The following is a 20,076-nucleotide window of genomic DNA, read 5'->3' as shown; positions in this document are numbered from 1 at the left end:
CCTGTGCGTGTGTGGCCTCATCAGTGACAGGCCGTCTATTTGACAGAAAATGATCCAGCCTTTGGAAGACGGATCAGCCAATCACTGACGTTCTAAAACAAGGAAGCCAAGATGTCTCCTGTGATTTGGGGTGAGTAGCAAAAAACTGCTAAACACATGAATCTGAGCCCCAACATGAGCTGCTATTGATGATTTCTGGTTCTTGAAGCAATGTCCAGTCATCTGGCTTCTCGCGTTCTCCACAGTTTCCCAAAAATGGATACACTTTGAACACACACACACAGGCCTTTAAATACTGAACCAAAAGGAATTTCATTTGACTGAAGCGGTGAATTAAACTGCTGTATAAAGACGGGTACATAATGTGCTGCATTTCAACATTAGCACTGTAACTGTTAGAAGTAGCATTTTGAATTTGACAGTGCATCCAGACCATTTCTGCCCTCAATACTTTTCCTTTAGGACCTTCTCTCCAAGCTTGCAAAATCTTTTCAAGAATTATTTCCCAACACCAAATGTGAACTGTGTTAACAAAGCTTTGATCAATCTATTGTTCCCTGTTAAGTTAGAAGTAGCATGGCACACATAGTGTAGTGCATAAAAACAACACAAATGTTAAATTATGGGGGTGAAGGGAAAAAAGGTTTTCAACAGCATAGACGATTTTTTTTTCAATTGTCAGTGACCTCCCACATAAAAAAAAAATCTAGCAGTGAACTTGTGTCTTCTGCTCTGATCTCATCGCAGCACGGCGACACGTTTTTTTTTTTTCTGAAGATCTCTGAAAATCATAACTAAATGACATGTTTCTTCCATGTTTCTATGTCGAATCGCTTCTTGACTGGCAACATTCTATCCAGGTTACAGTTTATGTCGAGAGCAATCGGCTCTCTCCAAACACATTCACTGAAATTGTGTTTCAATGAATGTGTTTCAGTACCATCTTAAAATGAGTACATTGCTTCACGAAAACTACACCAGTTCATCACTAGTCGCAGTGTCATCAGTTATGTGTTATGTTTGCTAGTTTTGTTCTGTTGCCTACCATTTTTTTTTTCTTGTGTCTTTCAGTGTGCCCCTTATTTGTCTTGACTCCCCCCAAATCCTGTCACTGTCTCCACATGTTCTCTGGCTCGTTTCATCTTAAGTTCTTTATTTGTCAGTGTGTACTGTCTGTTAATCGTGTCAAACAAAGTATAGTCGAGTCAAGTTTCCCCAAGTCTACGTAGTGAAGCGTCTTTTGTTGAAGTTTTTGTGGCAATTGGAATGTTTTTTTCCGTTGAAGTGAAAACATCTAGCTTGCCTCCTGCATGTGGGTCCAAACTTTGCCTGATCTTAACACAGAGAAGTCAAACATAACACGCGCAATTTCTATTTAATGCTGATGCTTATTTCCTTATTTTCGACTCAGTGAGGTGCTGCAAACAACATTGTACACTGGTTGCTCAGAATGGACAATGGTACTTCCTTTATTATTCTGACCCTCGATGATGACATCAGTTTAATGAGCACCCCTGGGACACTTGTTATGTTGGAAGTGGTCAACAGGTCATTATCATTATTATTGCGCTCTTGTTATCCCTGGTGAACAATTACATGTTAATGGTCCATCCCAAAGGGTCATTTACTGCAACCAAAACACATTTGCGTGAGGGGGGCAGCTGGTCAGAAGGACGAACTAGGAATCATACAAACATGTTGTGGAAACATGACCTGGTGTTGCTGTCCGTCCCCTGAAGTGCTCTTTCTTTAGAATGTGCTTCCCACTATATTATGGCCTTTGTGAGCTTCTTGTTACACATCTTCCACCTCATTTCGCTTTAATCGCCTCAATTCATAATGAAGAGGTGACAATTTTGTGAAATCCATCAAAACATTAGCATTTTAAGAGGTTTTCCTCAAAATATAGTTGAAGAGTGTTCAAAGATTAAATGGATGTTTATTGTTATTACAGGTCACATACCATTTTTCTTAGACCTACAGTAGTGATAACAGTAAAATACAGTACTACCAATAATAAGCACTGTAGTAATACTAAGTACTGTAATAATAACAACATAGCACACATTAACTTCCTTCGTGGATGTAACAATTCTAAACATTCTACATTCACTGTACAATTTATATATCATGCTAGTCTTTGGATATTCCATTCATCTTGGCTTCCACCGTAAGCTGGAAGTGGCTTGGAGCGTGTCCAAGCTACTTTGTGGCGAGAGATTGTCGCCAGATCATCCCGTCGAATACATAGTCAATTGAATCATCCACACATCCACCTATGGACAATTTAGAGGCACCAATGTTAGACTGTGGGAGGACAACAGAGGGTCCGAAATAAACCCATCCAATCACAGTGGGGGCATGGGTGGAGTGGACACACATTAGCCCTCAATGTGTTGACTTAGTCTGGAAACAAACCCATGACTTTGCTGACCCCGAGTTGCTGACCTTCATCTATATGGCCTGTTCGGGTTCCACTGCTTCTTTTCCACAGATTGCCACCCTACCAAGCCACGAGGCAGCCACTCTTGCATATTTAGTGCAAAGATGGTTGGCCAGGTGAAAAGGCGACCTGGCCATCAGCTTTCTTTCTAATGTTGCGCAACACCTAAATCACGGAAATGCAAACAATGTCACCAAAACACTAAAAGTTTTTCCACACTGACTATTTTCACCATAAAAATAAATAAGTCAATAAATGATTCAAATAGTAGTCCAGTACAAAGTCTCATCTTGTATTGCATGCTGGGATGCCTCATGCGATCAAAATAGGCACCATGAGGGCAATGCACATGTGGATATAACTTGCTATCAATCCTATTGGAAAAAAATATTGTCGGTTGTCAGGTGGGGTTTGGCACTTGTGAATATTAGAATGAAGACTTGCAGTGGTTACAATCTTAGCCGCTTCCATTGTCACCTGGTGTATGTGCCACCATGCACCCTGCGCTTTCCGAAAATCTACCTCATCACCAAAGGTACCATATGTACGTATATACCAAGAGACATCACTGATTGGAACTTTAGCACCACCCCAACCTTTTTTTGAAATGCGTTGGGCAGTCAGATGAAGCGCTGCATATCGTGTCAGGAAAACTCACTGAAGGGTTTGATTCAATATATAGACTTCCCCATCAACATTGGACACTAAGGTCCACTTGACAATCTTCAATATGTTTCGCCAATGGAATGAGGTTGTGTTGGCCTACAACAATGTACAAGTAACATTTGATTTATGACCTGCTCGACTTCCTCCACCCGTACTTACGACCACGGCCAGCAGATGTTTATTTTTTTAAATCTGGTACTGCAGCACCTAGCAGCCCGGCAATGCTTACAACAATTATGGCAGCCAGTTACAGTATTTCGGCTACTTTAAAAGGCATTCGATTTACATCCAATCTGACTTACGATTGGTTGGTCGGAACCGATCCCAGTCGTAAGTCGGATGTTACTTGTAAATTATTTATTCGGCGGCACAGTCTCACCAACTCCTTTCCCTTGGGGACAACTGAGTTTGCGACCCCAGCTCTGATCCACATTGGTCCAGCCTCAAGGCCTCACAACACAAGTTGCCCAGCAGATGTTGCCTTGTAAATCTCTCTGCTGTGCTGGACAGTGAGAACCACCCGCTCTATATCTACAAGCCGCCTGACGTACATCTTGCAGAAGCAGCACAATACGAAGACAAGATGACAAAGTTCCTTTAGCTTGGACCCTTGTAGTATTAAAATTCTAACAACCAGGGCTGTATTTTTCAGACCAATGACATTGCATAAGTCTACAGGTCCATCGCCTTCCCCAGGAGGAAACAACAAGCTTTCCAAAGACTACAAAAAACAGATTGTTATATTGATTGTCGGAAGTCTCAGAATAAGCTTGAATTTCATATTTAACTGTGATCAAATCCAGGCAGTGTTGGGCAAGTTACTTTAAGTTAGTAACTTAGTTACAGTTACTAGTTACCTCGTTCAAAAGTAACTTTGTTACTTCAAGTTACTCATTACTTTCAAAAGTAACTAGTTACTAGAAAAAGTAACTTTTTAAAAATTGTGTATTATAGCGGAGCTCAAACATAATCATCTTAGAACAGAAATGGTCATTGGGATGGGTTGACCCGCTAAAGTAGATATGTAATGTACGGACTATTTATTCCATCGGAGTGATATTACCTGTTGTGCCTTATCACGCACTATATATTTTGTCAGTGTATTAATATGTCCAGTAATGTGGCTTGACGCTTCGACCGCTTCTTAGTAAAGTTGTGTTGTATGAAGCTCTGCCTCTGTTTGGATTATTTACAAAGACACCACAGACAGTCAGGCAGTAAAGGCGATCTTTATCGATCTATAAGCCCTGACCCACTTCAAGTGCAATCCACTTAGCGACCTAAAGGCACAATGGCAGTGTGAGTGCAAGTGAACGAATGACAATATTGAAACTTTTGATGGGCACATTTATTGTAAATCATTTAGATTAGAAACTATTCTTTCGGCAGTGCAAAAAAAATAACTCTTTTTACGGAGCACTTAGTTGTAGCAGGAACAAACACGAGTGCCAAACCGATGCTGATGACCATCTCAACAGCAACACGACTACACCAACTGGAAACATGAATGACAACTCCACAGCTGCGATAGGCAGCACGTCTTCCACAACACACCTCCCTGCTAGTGTGTTCAACTGCTTCTGAGATAAAGGCTGTGAAACAGGCGCTCCGAAGTCAAGCTACTTAATGCACATGACCTTCGCCTCTGGTCCCGGATGCAAGCAGAGGTGAAAGTGCGACTGTCGCTTTAAAGGGTGTAATTATTAAGCCCATCATGTGCCCAAGGAAGGAGGAGGCCCGGCTGTTCCCAGGCCTCTCTCATTGTTCACCACAATTCTCTCTTGGAATGCGTGTTGGCTGCCTGCGGACTGACACAGTTATACAACATATCAGGGAGGAAACGGACGATATCAGTCATGGCCCATCGGTTGTTTGAAGGGAAGGAGCATGCCGCCTCCTATTTGAAGTACAGAATTTCTCCATCCACTGAACTTATTGGGCAGATTATTAACTTTGTGGAAAAACAGGTCAGTGCTTGTCACTTCTCATGCAGTAGTTCAACTGAAGGAGTTAAATCTGATCATGTCTGCTGTGCGTCTTTAAAAAAAAAAAGACCATTTTTTCCTGAGTTGCTACCTGACAAGTGCAAAGTGCATTGGAATGAAGATACATTTATATATTTCAGCAAAACTTCGAAATGATTTTGAAGTTGCAGTCATGATTTGAATGTGGTTACAAAGGACTGCGGATGTCACATCAATAACCCACATGACAGGGAATCAGTTTAAAAGATAAACAAACAACTTGTGGTCCAACGCTCACATTTCATTGTGCTATGTTTCACCAGAAAAGCAGACCCTTGGAGCTGGCCCTGGATGTGGGCTGTGGGTCCGGTCAGGGCACTGTGCTGCTGTCCAAGCATTGCAACTCTTTGGTGGGGATAGATGTGAGTCCTTCTCAGCTGCAGATGGCCCTGCAATATTCTCGAGAGCCGAACATCACGTACAAGTAAGAAGCCACCAGTATTGAAGCCTGTCGTGTTCTTAGATACTCCAAAATTGTGGAGGTTTTTGATGAAACGTTGCCTTTCTTCCCCCTCCAGAGAGTGTGTGGCTGAAGAGTTGCCGTTTGCCGACAGCTCGCTGGACTTGGTCACATCCATGTCAGCCTTCCACTGGTTTGACAGGCAACGTTTCCTCCAGGAGGCTGACAGAGTCCTGAAGCCGCTCGGGTGTCTGGCTTTGCTCAGCTATACACTGGACATGGAAATAAGTTACCAAGATTGCTGCACAGAAACACTCAATCAAGTTTGTAAAGAGGTGCTGACACGAGTCAAATAATACAGTTGAGGATCTCTCCTGGGTGGGATTGTTTTTTAAAAAATTTGATACGTGGCAATAAAAGCTTTTGTAGAAGACAGAATGTAACATTTAAAAAAAAAAAATCTGAAAAGGAGCATTTTTGTCCCCCCAAAGTTATATTTTAATTATTAATATTCTAATTTTGAACTTGAACTGTTGGAAATTCAGAAAAAAATTCGGAGCCTGCATTTTCATTATTTGTAATGTGAATACGTTAAGGGCAGAATTGTTATTTGCAACAATGTTGATTTCATGCGGTTTCCTCTTTCCGTCAGTCTTCTACGCCCCTTCAGTGCATAAACACAAAGTATTCAATAATTGAAAAATAGCCCCTTAGATGCCAACTTGAACCCATTATATTTCTTTCAATGTGGATCAGGATATGATGAGTAACCATGTTGCTTCTTGGGGATTTTGTTTCTGTCATGGCAGACTGAAGGAACAACTCCCACAGGCTTCCGTTTTAATGCACTGGCTATTAGAGCAATGAGGTATTCACCTCTGAAACACTCAGTGTTTCACATCCAATATCTGTTCTGTGCTGGTTGTGAATGTGGTGTATAAGTTGCTAATCCAGTAAAGCAGAAATGAGAAAGCAGAAAAATGAACTGTGCGGCAGATGAACTCATATGATGTACAGTGGTTCTCTTTTTCGATGTGTCAGTTTTACGCAGCTTTGCGGCCATATCGAAATTCCTACCTGGGCGAAAGATCCGTAGACCTTTACCGAGCGGCCTATGAATCCCTGCCTTATCCTGAGAAAGAATGGTGAGTGATGGCAAACTGCGTTTTCTGAGGGTCTGACTGTGCAGTTTACTTGTTTATTTTCTGGTATTGACTCCAGGCAGGAGAGTTTCTGGGTGAGAAGGCCTATGCCCCTGTCTGGCTACATGGGATTTGCAGAGAGTTTCTCCAGCTACCAGGCTCTGCTGAGAGAAGACCCAGTGAGGGCAAAGTCACTGTCCCAGGACATCTGTCAAAGGTGAAGGGACAGAGCTCTTCAATGATGTCTTTGATGTTTCCCCCTTTTTGTCTCCCAGTTTTTGAAGTGCAGCTATTGGCACTCTCGGAAGGTCAAATGGGAATGAATGTTTCAACTGTATGTGAGGTCTTTTGAGCAATTTTAATATTCAATTCTTTATTATTATTATTATTATTATTATTATTATTATTATTGTTGTTGTTGTTGTTGTTGTTGTTGTTGTTGTTGTTATTATTATTATTTATTTTTCTGTCTTAAGAATTTGTGTGAAAATACAGGTGTGCCAAAAAAATAGGGAATAAATATAGCAAAAATGTTGAAATGGAAATTAACATTTAGACTTGTTATTTCCATTTATTTTTACATATTTATTACACATTTATTTCAGAATTACCTTGTGTTATGTCTTCATAAAAATGTATATCAGGTAATAATAATAATTAAATATATCCCTAATAGGTGCTCAGATTCCTGGTCCAGGGATTGCAAGCAAAATATGAATTTTGTATATCCATTTTTTCCCATAGTGGGGTTTTTAGTTTTTACCCCCATTTACAAATTAAACACTCATCTTTTCCTACCCCACATTTCCCTTTTCAAATATTCCCACGTCATTTTTTTAAATTTTTTCTTCCGTTGAATGTATAGATATGATCAATAATAATACGCATTTGCCTTTCAATTGATCATTAAAGTTAAAAAAGCGCGACCTCTGTATGGGGTTTGTGTGTTATTGGAAAAGAAAATGTAGACAACTTTGTGTTACTTTTCAGGTTGATGTCCATTATGAAGGTGGAGTCTCCTGAAACCGAAGTGTTGGTCAGCGTAGAGTATTTCTACCTGCTTGCCCGCAAACCTCAACAGGACTGATCCTTCGGTCCACCCGCTCCTCTATTCTGTCCTGTCCTCAAGTGACTGAAGTGAGCAGCTCTCAATCCACAGGCTGCCCTCACACCTCCTGTGGGCCACACAATGTATTGGCAAACAACTCTTTTCAAGCCATTCCTTAACCTTATAAAAGCATGAATATTGGCCCACCACGCTGAATTATTGATGCAGTTCATACTCCACATCCAGTATATAGGTATAAATTTTCTGCTTCGATGGAACAGACACGTGGTCATGTGATGTTATGTCTATTTGACCCTTAGTTCTAGTGAGTATTTACACTTACCCGACTAATATTACTTGCTCAAAACGTCTCAGTGTACAGCATATGCCACCGCTGAAGTTATTTTTTGTACCACTAGAGGACGCCATTTACGTAGAAATGAATTCGAAAAGTCCACCCAGACGTTAGTTTTCTGCCGTGTTTATTAAATAAACTCACACTTGTCTTCAATATACTTGTTTGTTGCCATTTCTTTTCTATTTTCCTGCATAACATCAAAGCTAGGTTGATCGTAGATGTTGCTTAAAAATAAGAAACATCGAAATGAAGAAGAAAAAAGCCCAAAAAAGGGGTTAAAAATAAATAACGGTAATGATTCTGTATTTAAATGCTACTTTTAGCTAATATAAGATGATGTCTTCCACCCAATTATGTCATTACAGTCAAAAGGCTCAAGTAATGTTTAGCCACACGGAACACATTAATGTCAGAAACAAGAATATTCAAGCCTCCGCAGAGAATGCTGGACATTTTAAACTCAAACACCACAGTGAATCTCTTAAATATGACTGACAGATTGTGATGAGGATGTGTCCGTTTGTCGTGATGTTACTGACTATAAAGTGATGATGGATGAAGTCTGCTGGACTCATTACATGGTCATAGTCCAAGTAGGAATTCAATCCAGTATCTACAAATGGATCTCACTGGTGAAATATATTCACAGCTATCGCTGCCAATATGCTCTCTAGTTCATATGCACGATAGTTTATGTGACAAAAGGGTTTTGTTGTATCAACATGTTGGAGGCTATTTTGATGCGTTGTAGCGAGCATTTTTATTCTGCGGAGGGACATTGTCCATTTGACTCTAATCCATATTGTTCAAACCTAAAGTAAAATGGCATGTGTACACACACATGTCAACCCATTCTCACTAACATGATGCAATATACTGACATTGGGAACGTGGACACTGGCGTCCTAGGTTGACTCAGAGGGCAGCGTTCATGTTTTCAATTGAAAGTCATGTTCCGCCTTCTGCTGCATTAGATAAGCCATGGGATGTGCTCCTTTAGTTCTGTCGTGTATGCCGTGTTAGTTAGTATTTAAAACCCCTCAAACAGCTGTGTGTTTAAGTCGTGATGACTGGGGTTAGAAACAGCAGCTGGCATCCAATGTAATTCAGTGAAGAGTGTTACAGGGGAGGCATAACATTATTTTACTCCATTGGAACGCCTATGGGTCAACATGCAGCACGGACGGCTGCCTCCGGCCTCAGTATAGGACGCAAAAGTCCACTCTCTTAGCGTCAGTATATTACACCATAGGAGTTAATGGGACGCTGAAGAGGGAAGTGGGACATGGAAATCAAGATGCGACGTCCGCGAAAGCAATTCTCACGCATGCCTTGTCTGGATATAAGCAACTTCTTCATAAAAAAATTAAATTAAATTAAAATTAAAAAGTGTGCTGCATTTCGAACTAGAAAAACATAACACATGAACAGGATGCATAAATTCTCAGAGAGCGTTTGCTTCTTCCCGTTATTTTTTCTTCCTGTTTACCGATAGGAAAGGCTCCACGAATTGCACACTCAGGACTGTTGGGGATTCTCCTACTTTCCGAGCTTTGAGTGACAAACCTGGGATGGCGTAACCGGGAATTTACGTTTACACACCACTTGCATCGTCATTATCACGCTGGGCTTACATAGCTACACATTTTCTTTACACAGCAGGGGGAAGAAAGCCATGTACAGTAGGTTTAGAGGTGAAAAGGGGAGGACCCAATATTGAACAATAGTGAACCTAAACACAATCTCTATAATCTTAAAGTGTACAGGGATTTGACTTCCCTTGACAGAAAATGTGACATTGGAAAGTCAGTTTTCCACAATAATTCCTCTCTTCACTTGAGCCTTCTTTCATACATAGCTGTTTTGCAATCACTGTGTTATAAGATCTTTTGATGCAACTTCATCACTTCAATGACTGAATAGTGAAAAAAAGAGAACTTGTGATGAGTTTCCTTTTAAGTCACTTTGCAGAGGACAGCATGAATAGTTTTTGTGCCTCTAGATATTTTTTGCCGAGTTTGCTCTGCGTGTCATTTTTCTCACTGAGTTCACTGGACATATATTGTTGCGGAGCAGCGGTGAATCCCTGCAAGGAAGACTTTTTATTCTTGGCTTTCATGAACAAGCCTCTTAAATGTGCAGAGTGTGGGGTTTTACTTCAAGTGCTGTGCTCCACTTTTTCTTCACTGAAGTGGCGAATTTGCTATGGAGCAAAGCCTTGTGTGTCTTACTGTCAGAGGCACACTCACCATCTCATCCAAATTTCAATGGTTGAAATGGCCGTCTCATTTGAAATGATTTTCTGAAATACAAGAATCTAGGGAATCCAGCTTAAAATACTAAAACCAGTACCTTTAACTGAAGAACCTAGAGTTCAAAGAAACATGTTCCTGCTGAGAGTGAAGACCCCTTCAAATGACAAACGCTTTTTCAGAGGCTCATGAGTGGATTAAAACGACACACTGACTGACCTCTGAATGAATGAAAATAAGGTGATTTTACATTGCTGCAACACTGTCCCATCGAACACAGGATATCACTGAAATGTCAAATGAAAAAAGACTTGCCGGTTATACTGATGTTGATGTGTAATAGTTGCCATATTGGTGTCAATGTGACTCTGGGGGTTGGGAGGTGTGTGTGGGGGGTGTTTGTGCTCACTGCACACTTATCTAGTCACAAGTGCAATAAATTATGACGCATGATGTTCTTCTGGTTGCATTCTGTTGAACTTACAAGGAAGATTTAGAAATTTTTTCCTGCCATGTTTAATGATGGTACAGAATGTCTCACCGTCATGTAGTCAGTTGGTGCACGACAAAGTCGTGTTATTTTGTCGTGTTTGTTTTTTTGTCGTGTTTATCGTTTTTATTTTGTGATTCGACCTTGAGAATTCTGCCTTCTGATGTCACCACCATGTCAAAACCAAACCTTAAAGTAATCATTCTAATGCTAACTGTTCTCTCATCTACATGTCAATAAGGTTACACTTAAGATTAGGGCACATTCATTTTATCATAAATTAACCACTTTTTCAAAACGTATTCATGTGTATTAGCAACAGATTATTCTGTAGTTAGTAGTTAATCATAATAAATTACTGACTTGTGTCCTGTTCTGCCAGACTATATTTTGCCCAGGAATAATAATAATAATAATAATAATAATAATAATAATGGCTTAACAACACCATAATTACCAAGTAATAACATAAATCTGCAATTGAGTAACATAACATAACATACCAGTACAATTCAATAATATTAATTATCATTAGTATTATTAACAAAATAAAATGAAAACTAAGACTTTTTTCCATGCATTTTAGTATTGATCTCAAGGTTACAGTATTTTCCAAATGCTTAAATACAGTGATGGAGCTGTGCACGAGCTTGGATTTGGTTTCAGCAACATTTACATACTGCCCCATCTTCAGAGCCATTTTTAGCAGGGCGGGGCAAGGTTTACTATCTCCGGCTTGAAATCAGGATACCCCTCAGTCCAGCCATGGAGAAGCATGTGACTGAACTGATCCAGCCTGCAGCGAACACACATTAGAGCTTTTTGAACAAATGAATGTCTCCTCTTCTTTTCATTTGTACTGTTGAGCTGAGACTGTCCAACTCTTCACACCTGCTGAAGCTGACAGGAAGGAAGTAGCTCGCAGAGCCAAAGCTGCTGATGGTATCTAGATGGGGATCAAAAAGCAGCAGTCAGAGTTGACTCACATGTGCAGACGAAGACATGGCCGTGCCTGCGGTGACCCTGCTGCTGGTGGCGCTCATCTCCACAAACGCCCATGCTGAAATCATCCTGAGAGCAGGGGAATATCATACATTTATCCAGAACTACAAGTCCAACTGCGTGATTGTAAAGCAGCCCGGTGAGATGCCCTATTTTCTCTCAATACTTCAGATTGCCCTCAGCGTGACTCAAAATTTGCATGGGATATCCAGTGCGGCCTATGGTGAGCACCACGTGTGGTGCTCGGATACAAGACGCTTTCACCGCATGGCGAACCTCACTTTCCACGTCTGTGACGACCAGAGGATGATTTTTCAGACCTTGCAAGCGGATATTGGACAAACAGTGGAGCTGGGATGTGACGGTGCAGCTCCAAACCAGAGTGGGCCTTGCAGTATCGGAACCCGGACTCAGAAAATCTGGGATTGGCTTTAATAGATGATGAAGCCGCTGCAGCACAGAAACTCCAGCTTGTGAAGAACAACTCCTCTCTTCGCCTAAAAGTCAACAGATCTTCCTACGGCATCATCTTTTACTGCCTGCAGAAGAGCGTTCAACGGTGTGCCTTACTGCGACAGTTCTACATCCATTTGCCCGCTGAGTTGATTCACCGCTCGGTGGGGGAGAGTCTGGAGCTGAGCTGTTCCGGCTGCAGTGGACAGCAGCAACACATGTGGAGGATGGACAATCCAGGGACGGCTGGTCAGAGTCACAACAACACACTGATGTTTCCGTCGCTGACGTCAAACCACTCGGGTCTTTATGTCTGTAAACAAGGTCATGTCTATCTTAAGCACGTCTACCTGTACGTGTGTCCCGAGGCGGAGCCGCCTGCTGCCGCCTTCTTCACTAGGGGGGGAAACATGACTCTCCAATGTGGCGACTGGACACAGCCTGGTTTGGCTTACTGGTTCATGAGGTCCAGCAGAACCGTAGGAAGAGTCTCACGCGTACGCAATGATCAACAACACTTAATGTGTCTACCTGACACCACCCTGGTGATGACGAACGTCTCTGTGGAAGACAGTGGAGAGTTCCGGTGTGTGATCATGAGAAACCGTCGCTGCGTGTTCACGTCCAAGATGCTTGTGATGATCAGAGAGCCAGAGGTTGATCATCATCTGGTGAGGTCTGCACTCTGCCTCGTTGTGATCATTATGATGATGTCTGTTACCGTGGCGATGATCTGGAGGAGCAGGCGTAGACGGCACCTCGCAGTACCTGGGGAGGAACTGGAAATGTCGGACTTTTCTCCTGAGTCAGTAGATCTGGAGAGAGACACTCTCTGAGGTTGAACACTATCCATGTAAATAATTGTGCTTTCAGATGAATCTATTTTTTGATCGTCACTGTTGGATTCTATTTGTGTTGACACTTCAATAAAGTTTATTTCTGAGAAGTGTAAACTTCTCTTTAGCGCTTTCTAAGTTATTATTACTCTCTCTCATTACCTTTATTCTTAACCAAACTGAAACTCAACTACAATGACTTGAGTTCTTTTGAAGTTTTAACCCTCAAAATGACAGTAAAATGTCCTCACTTTCCAAAAAAAAATGTCCTCACTCTGTTGGTTAAAAACTAATTCCGCTTCTCAAAATGATAGATAATACAAGAACACACATTCACGGGTTGGGCTTGTATAAATTAGAATACTTCACTAATGATGTTTAAATCAAATGTTTGTCTTTCTACATAAGTACATATATTTGGCTTCTATTGAGTTTAATGTAACAATGTTAATGTAGCACCATCTCTCTTTTTTGACTAACTACAACTCTATGAAAAAAACAAAACAAAACAAAACAAAACAAAACATCATGTGACGGACCAGTGTTCTATAGAGCAGTGATTCTTAACCAAAAGGCTGAGGCCCATGGTTGAGCCGTGAGCGCCCCCTAGAGGGCCACTAGAAGTTTTTTGTTTTACACCTCTGGGCCGTGAGATTCTCAGCTTTAATGCTCTTGCCACATATGGTGGCAGTAGTGTGTGATTGAATTGACTTGACAGCTGCAAAGTGTGGGTCCCGACCCATTTGTTCTGGTAAAAGTGGGCCCCGAGATCAAAAAGGTTAAGAACCGCTGCTATGGAAGCTGTGCTCCATCCCAGCAACCTTCATCTCTATTGCTGTTGTTTCTGCTCTTGTCATCTGGTGATGTTTTTTTAAATTGCTATCATCTAAGTTTAATGGTTGAAATGGTAAAATTGAGTCCCAGGCCCCTGAAAAGTTAGTAGTCTAATACTTTCAGCAAGCCTGAACAATTTGTTTTAATTTGATTTATTTTACCTTTTAAACATACACATCACACTGTTGAAACGTGATCTGTCAGCAACAAAACTATAGAGCGACACCCCCTGTTTCCCCGACGATGGTTTGCTCCACTCCATTCCCTGACCTCTGGCACATAACCATCATTAAACATAAACTCAACAGCATTTGAAACGTAGGTCATGGCCCAAGTTAATTATTCTTTCTATTTTTTTCCACAAGCTCTTTCTGTTTTACACGTTATGCATACACTCCAAATAAAAGTTCAAAATATAAGCCCGTTAAGACAGCTTTAGGCATTCAAGACACTCACTATTTGGGGACGTTTTACTTCACACACAAACATACACTGTGCTCATGTACAGTATGGAGAAGAGCTGGCATGTTTGCCATGTATTTATTCCCAGTATTTGTCTAACCTTACTTCCCTTCCTGCACTGTTCTGTGAGTCACTGCTCCGAGTCAAACTCCGATGCAAGGAGGCAGACTGAGCATCTTCACACCTTATAGCCCATACAGAACTGTTTACTCTTGTAAAATGTCCTCAGGCGACTGAAGCTGAAAAAAATGTTTAAGCTGAAGTAAATAAAAGTTATGATGCAGCAGAGCAACTTAATTATGTTCGAAGAACATATTTTACTACAGTCCGCACAAACAAGCTGAAGAAGTGGGCTGTGTCAAGCGAATGTTTATAAGAGGTAAATCATTAATAGACACTTGTGAAACAACATCAGTCCAGACAGAAGACGTTGAAGGGCAGACACACCAGGAGCAGTCAGCGATGGCTAACCGGCTGTTTGAAGGGAAGGAACAGGCTGCAACCTACTGGAAGTACCGACTTTCTCCATCAGAGTTGATCGAACATGCCATCAAGTTCCTGGAAAAGCAGGTATTTCAAAACTTTGACCTGACACTGTTTTAACCTTATAAAAAAGTGTAGCAAACACATGAAATACTGAGGCAAAGGTTGGATTTTCTGCAGACATAAAGAGGTCAACTAGATGACTCTAACTTATCCAGAGTTGCAAGCTACTTTTGCCCTACAAGAGGCCAGGTGTTTGCTCCCCCTTAATGTACAAGGATAGGACCCTGCAGCTGCAAGAGGTTGTAAGCAGAAAAGAATAAATGTTCATTTTATTTATTTTTTATTAATTTTTAATACACATTTTATACAATTTCTAACAGTGGGGGAAAAAACTTTCCTGACACCCCATGCATTATACTGTGTGCTCATGGCACGAATATTAAATATCAGTTTGATTCATTTTTGTTGAATTTTACAAACATTCTCTGTAATTTGTTGACGTCGATATTTGTTGAGAACTGACCAATTAAAATGGCCAAGAATTTAGTTTTGTTAGTCAGTGTCAGCCACACCTTTTGATACACGCACACACACACACACAGATTTTTCCAAGACTTTTTCATAATATTGTGGAATGATTTCGTTTTTCCTTGATTCTGGATAACTTTCTAAAATATCTTGTCAAGGTTGCAAGCCAACCAATCAGAGAAACAGATCAGGGTGCCATCGAAAGGACGACTTAAAATCAATTCTCTATGAACTTGAATAATTCAAATGAATGGTTTAAATACAAAATAAAAATTCCACTGGGCCACCTGGCGGCAGGTGTGTCCCCCTGCAGGTTAAGGCACTGGGACTTTCACATTCATCAGTTACAGAAAAAAGTCATCCATGAGACTCACCTCTTCTAGCAGCTTAAATAAATTCAGTCTAAATTTGATCTAAAAGTCCCACATCCCCACCAAAATAGAAGTACTCCTGCAGATGAAAGTTGGCATCGGTCCTGAGCTGTGCCATCATTTGCCCGCTCACAACAGCGTCACTTCCAAAACGATCTAGCAAAACAACCATTTACGGACAATGTAATTGTCCTTCAGATTGTTCAGCGATCAAACCCCTGTCTGTCCAATTTGTGCTGCAGTTGTGTTGCAGCTAAGAACCCGACACAGGTGACGATCGATGGCACGGCTGCGTGGTGGAATTGTCACAAAACAGCACAATGCACGTAAAGTTTCTCGATATAGATAAAAAGTATTAAACCTTCAGAAACCTCTGATGTTTCTTTTCTGAGAAGAATAAAGTCTGTCCTTACTTGAAGCTGTATTTTCAGGCTGGGCTCTATAATCTATGTACCTCATCCATGAATGTTTCAATGAATGAATGTTTTCTTCTTGTGTCACCAGAAAAGTCGGCCGTTCGAGCTGGCTGTGGATACGGGCTGTGGATCTGGTCAGGCCACGGTGGTCCTGGCCAAACACTTTGCCTCTGTGATCGGGACAGATGTGAGTCCCGCACAGCTGGATAAGGCAGTGCAACATTCACTGATGCCAAACATCACGTATAAGTAAGGATCTGTGATGAACAACCCCACATGTTAACACCATCCTCCAGAGATAAAGTAGTGATGCCATGTTGTGTTTTCAGAGAGTGTGTTGCGGAGAAATTGCCGGTTGCAGACATCTCAGTGGACCTGGTGACAGCAGTTTCCGCCTTTCATTGGTTTGACGGACCTTGCTTTCTTCAGGAAGTGGACCGGGTCCTGAAGCCTGGCGGATGCCTGGCCATGTTCAACTTCACTGGTGACATGGAGCTTAGCTACCCAGACTGTTGCCTGGAATCACTACAGCAAGTCTGTGATGAGGTGCGTTTGGAAACATGACGGTGTGACTGCTTGTCGTCCTTCCACATTGTCTGACACACACTTGTTTGTATCTCTATCCTTGTGGGGACTTGCCATAATTCCTTTCACCGTAAACCTAACCATCCAAAACAAATGGCTGACCTTTAACCAGGACCGAAACCAAACTTACATTCAATTATATATCATATCCACTTTTCGGTGAATCTTGTATTATGATGCAACATACAGGTGTATTGTGTTGAACCTGGTGTTTTACATGTTTGTACCTGTTTCACATCACAAGTGACTCATCATTGATAGTCTCTGCTGTGATGGTCTGGTGAAGCCTCATGAAACAGTGTCCTCATTTTCAGACCCCACTATATGGCACTCTCTGCTCTATAATCTTTGGCTTAGAACCACTCTTTCAAAGAGAGCTCACATCATTTGTAAACCGAGAGCACCACCTTCTGACCAGTGAAGCCGGGGGCGGTGTTTCATGAAGCCTCGCTAGCTTGGCATCAATATGACGCTGTATGTATATCTCTTGAAAGCTAAAATTGGAGATTCAACTCAAAAAGTGTGCGCTAGAGTGACTGAATATTTCATTTTCAATAAATAACTGAATTAAATGTGGTCACTGTTCTGCCTTTTGTGTCAGTTTCACGGAGCCTTGCGCCCCTACTGGAGTCCTCTGCTCATCAATAACGTACAGAGGTACTTGGAGGTGTATAAGTCCATACCTTACACAGAGAAAGAGTGGTAAGACATCTGTAATAACTATAAATATCCTGATGAAACTGCTCGACTTAACCATGCTCATGTTTTCAGGCACGAGGGTGTCAGAGTGAAAAGGTCCGTTCCTCTGTCCAGCTACATTGGATTGGTGGAGAGTTTCTCCAGCTACGAGGCTCTGCGGAGAGAAGACCCTCAGAGGGCAGCATCTCTATCCCAGGACATCTGTCAAAGGTGACACAAGTCAGCCATAAACAATATTATACAGCAATCTTGAAATGTTCTTTCTGTTTCTTAAGGCTGATGTCCATCATGAAAGTGACGTCTGCAGAGACAGAGGTGCTGTTAACAGTGAAGTATTACTACATGTTGGCCAGCAAACCTCAGCCCTGACTTCATTGATCTTGAATAAAGTTTGTTCAATTGTCTAGAGTTTGTCGTTTGTCTTCACAAAGAACCGCTGTTGTATAATTTGACAAACATGTCTATCCAATATCAAAATCACCAGCCGTCATCTTGCCACTCATTGCAGCAGTACCATTTGACCTTCAGATTGGTGTGTGTGATGCGGAATGTCGATGCGACCACGCTTCTTAAGCTTAGGTGTCAGAGTCTGAGTACACTCACAAGCACAAATACAATGTTTCTCATGACCAGTCATTTGCTTTCATACAGGAGAGGCATCCCAATGATAGCTAAGCTGCCATCAAGGTAGAAAACCTTTCATTTCATTTGTGTTTTGGAAAATGAATCTGCTTTATAGTGTCAAAATAAAAGCAAACTTTGGCATGATGACAGATCACTGCTTTGAAAGAATCCCCTCACCTTCACTCAAGACTCCTGTGGATTCTGACAACACTTTTTACCTCGTGGTAACTTTCTGAGGAATTATATTCATGTTATTTTCTCAACAAACAATTATTGATTTACACATAGTTTAGTTGTATATTATTATCATTAATATATAATAATAGAGTTTATTATTGAAAAGGATTTTCAAAATAGTAGCATCAGAAGATTGACAAACCTCTTACTTAGAGAAGTTTTTAAGTATGTACAAAAGAGGGGATGCACTCTTTTTTTTGCGTGATGAAGAGGAAAATAGTGGATTTGATGACGCATGGTAATATGAACCAAAAGTGCTTGGTTCAGTATTTTAGCTTGTTGCTGTGCAAAATCACAAATCTCTGCCTGCTGACAAAACAACAACAACAAAAAAATCAGACTTCAAGCAACCAATATCTAACGGGATACAAATTGGACTCTTTGACTCAGTGAAAATGTCAAAACTCGACAAAATAAATCCAAAGTTTGTTTAAAAAAATAAAAGTTAGAAAATGTGTGTTGCAATCTGAGGCAGTTTTTGCCAACACTGCTGCAGCACTGCAGCATGTTATAGCTCACCGTCCTGATCGGTTTAACGCAGTTTGCATGTAAATGTGGGTGGGATTTTATTAGATTTCTTTTGAGTCTGTCAGAGAAGTCCTGCCTTGACCCAGTGGAGTTGGACTAGGGTCAAAGAAAATGACTCATTAAACTGTGCAAGGTCTGGAGAGTCTGCTCCCCAGCTGTTTTCAACCATTCATCACATTCCTCTGACTATCAGTCCTGGCAATGATACATTCCCATCCCTTCCTCCCCTGTTCGGTTTAACCCGCTGCTTTAGGACATAAAAATGAAGACGTTTTTTGAAGGGAGGTCTCACTAACGTTGCACTTTGCGTCAGTGTTGCCTGAGGAGAGCACAACAAAGCATCACAAATATAGTTTCTTCCGCCTCGCAGTGGGGTTCTTTCTTTACAGAAAGACCTCCCACCGTGATCGAGCCACACTAATATTTCTGCAGTCTGGATCTAATTTTTTTGAACGTGTTCAGGGAAGCACTCAATACAGAGGGATCAAAGAAATCCAGAAGAATTACATGAACTCAAGCCCAGTGGATGAATACATATCAGAAGCAGCTGGTGATTTTTAGCACAGCAGCATATCTAAATGCTGCTTCAGACCACATATATTTAGGTATGACCTTTCTCCCCAAGCTGATCATCCCCTCTGTCTGTCTCCGGGTGCGGCACAAAAGAATCCTTTCTATCTTTCTTGACTTTTGTGAAATAAATGCAGTGTTGCTGCAAAGAGTTTGTCGCATTATCAGATGATGATAATATCACCCTGTAATTTCAGAGATTACAGTCAGGTCAGTTCTGCAGTTATGATAATATTTTATTACTATTCTACTTATTCTATCTTATAATATTTTAATACGTTCCATTCTTTCAGTCTTTGAAATCACATGATCTCTATTTTTTTCTGTTCACACATTCATTCATACCATTTTCACACATTATTTCGAAAGTATGTCAGGCCTCTTCGAATGTTGCTGTTCACCAAAATGAAATTATCGGTTCTCTGTCGTTGGATTCGCTATCTAAAATCCTGAAGTGTCCTTGATTACATAGTTCTTTGGGTGATCTCACGGACAAATAGTCTGATAAACAGCAAAACAAACAAACAAATACATTCATTAAATGGTAAAATCAATCTGCAGAAAGCGTGATGTCGCTCGACCTAATAATTCTGTGTCCAAAGAAAGTTCACTTTCAGGTCTA

The 20,076-nt window shown here is 41.0% G+C and overlaps 1 protein-coding gene across 1 annotated transcript; it reads left to right on the top strand.

The window, feature by feature from the left end:
- Positions 1 to 4,886: 4,886 nt before the first annotated feature.
- LOC128766291 (uncharacterized) lies at positions 4,887 to 17,893 on the top strand. The gene is made up of 15 exons (XM_053877813.1): positions 4,887 to 5,076; positions 5,397 to 5,557; positions 5,652 to 5,868; positions 6,575 to 6,678; positions 6,755 to 6,892; positions 7,666 to 7,760; positions 11,818 to 11,964; positions 12,038 to 12,113; positions 12,196 to 13,025; positions 14,805 to 14,980; positions 16,300 to 16,460; positions 16,541 to 16,757; positions 17,398 to 17,498; positions 17,568 to 17,705; positions 17,771 to 17,893. The coding sequence occupies exons 1-15, from the start codon at positions 4,966 to 4,968 to the stop codon at positions 17,862 to 17,864; spliced, it is 2,766 nt and encodes a 921-aa protein (XP_053733788.1). The 5' UTR covers positions 4,887 to 4,965; the 3' UTR covers positions 17,865 to 17,893.
- The last annotated feature ends 2,183 nt before the right edge of the window (positions 17,894 to 20,076 follow it).

Source organism: Synchiropus splendidus, chromosome 10 (genome assembly GCF_027744825.2).
Source record: "Synchiropus splendidus isolate RoL2022-P1 chromosome 10, RoL_Sspl_1.0, whole genome shotgun sequence".
In the NCBI taxonomy this organism is placed as follows: domain Eukaryota; kingdom Metazoa; phylum Chordata; class Actinopteri; order Syngnathiformes; family Callionymidae; genus Synchiropus; species Synchiropus splendidus.
Note: the sequence above shows the minus strand (reverse complement) of the source record. Positions and strands in the feature narration are given on the sequence as shown.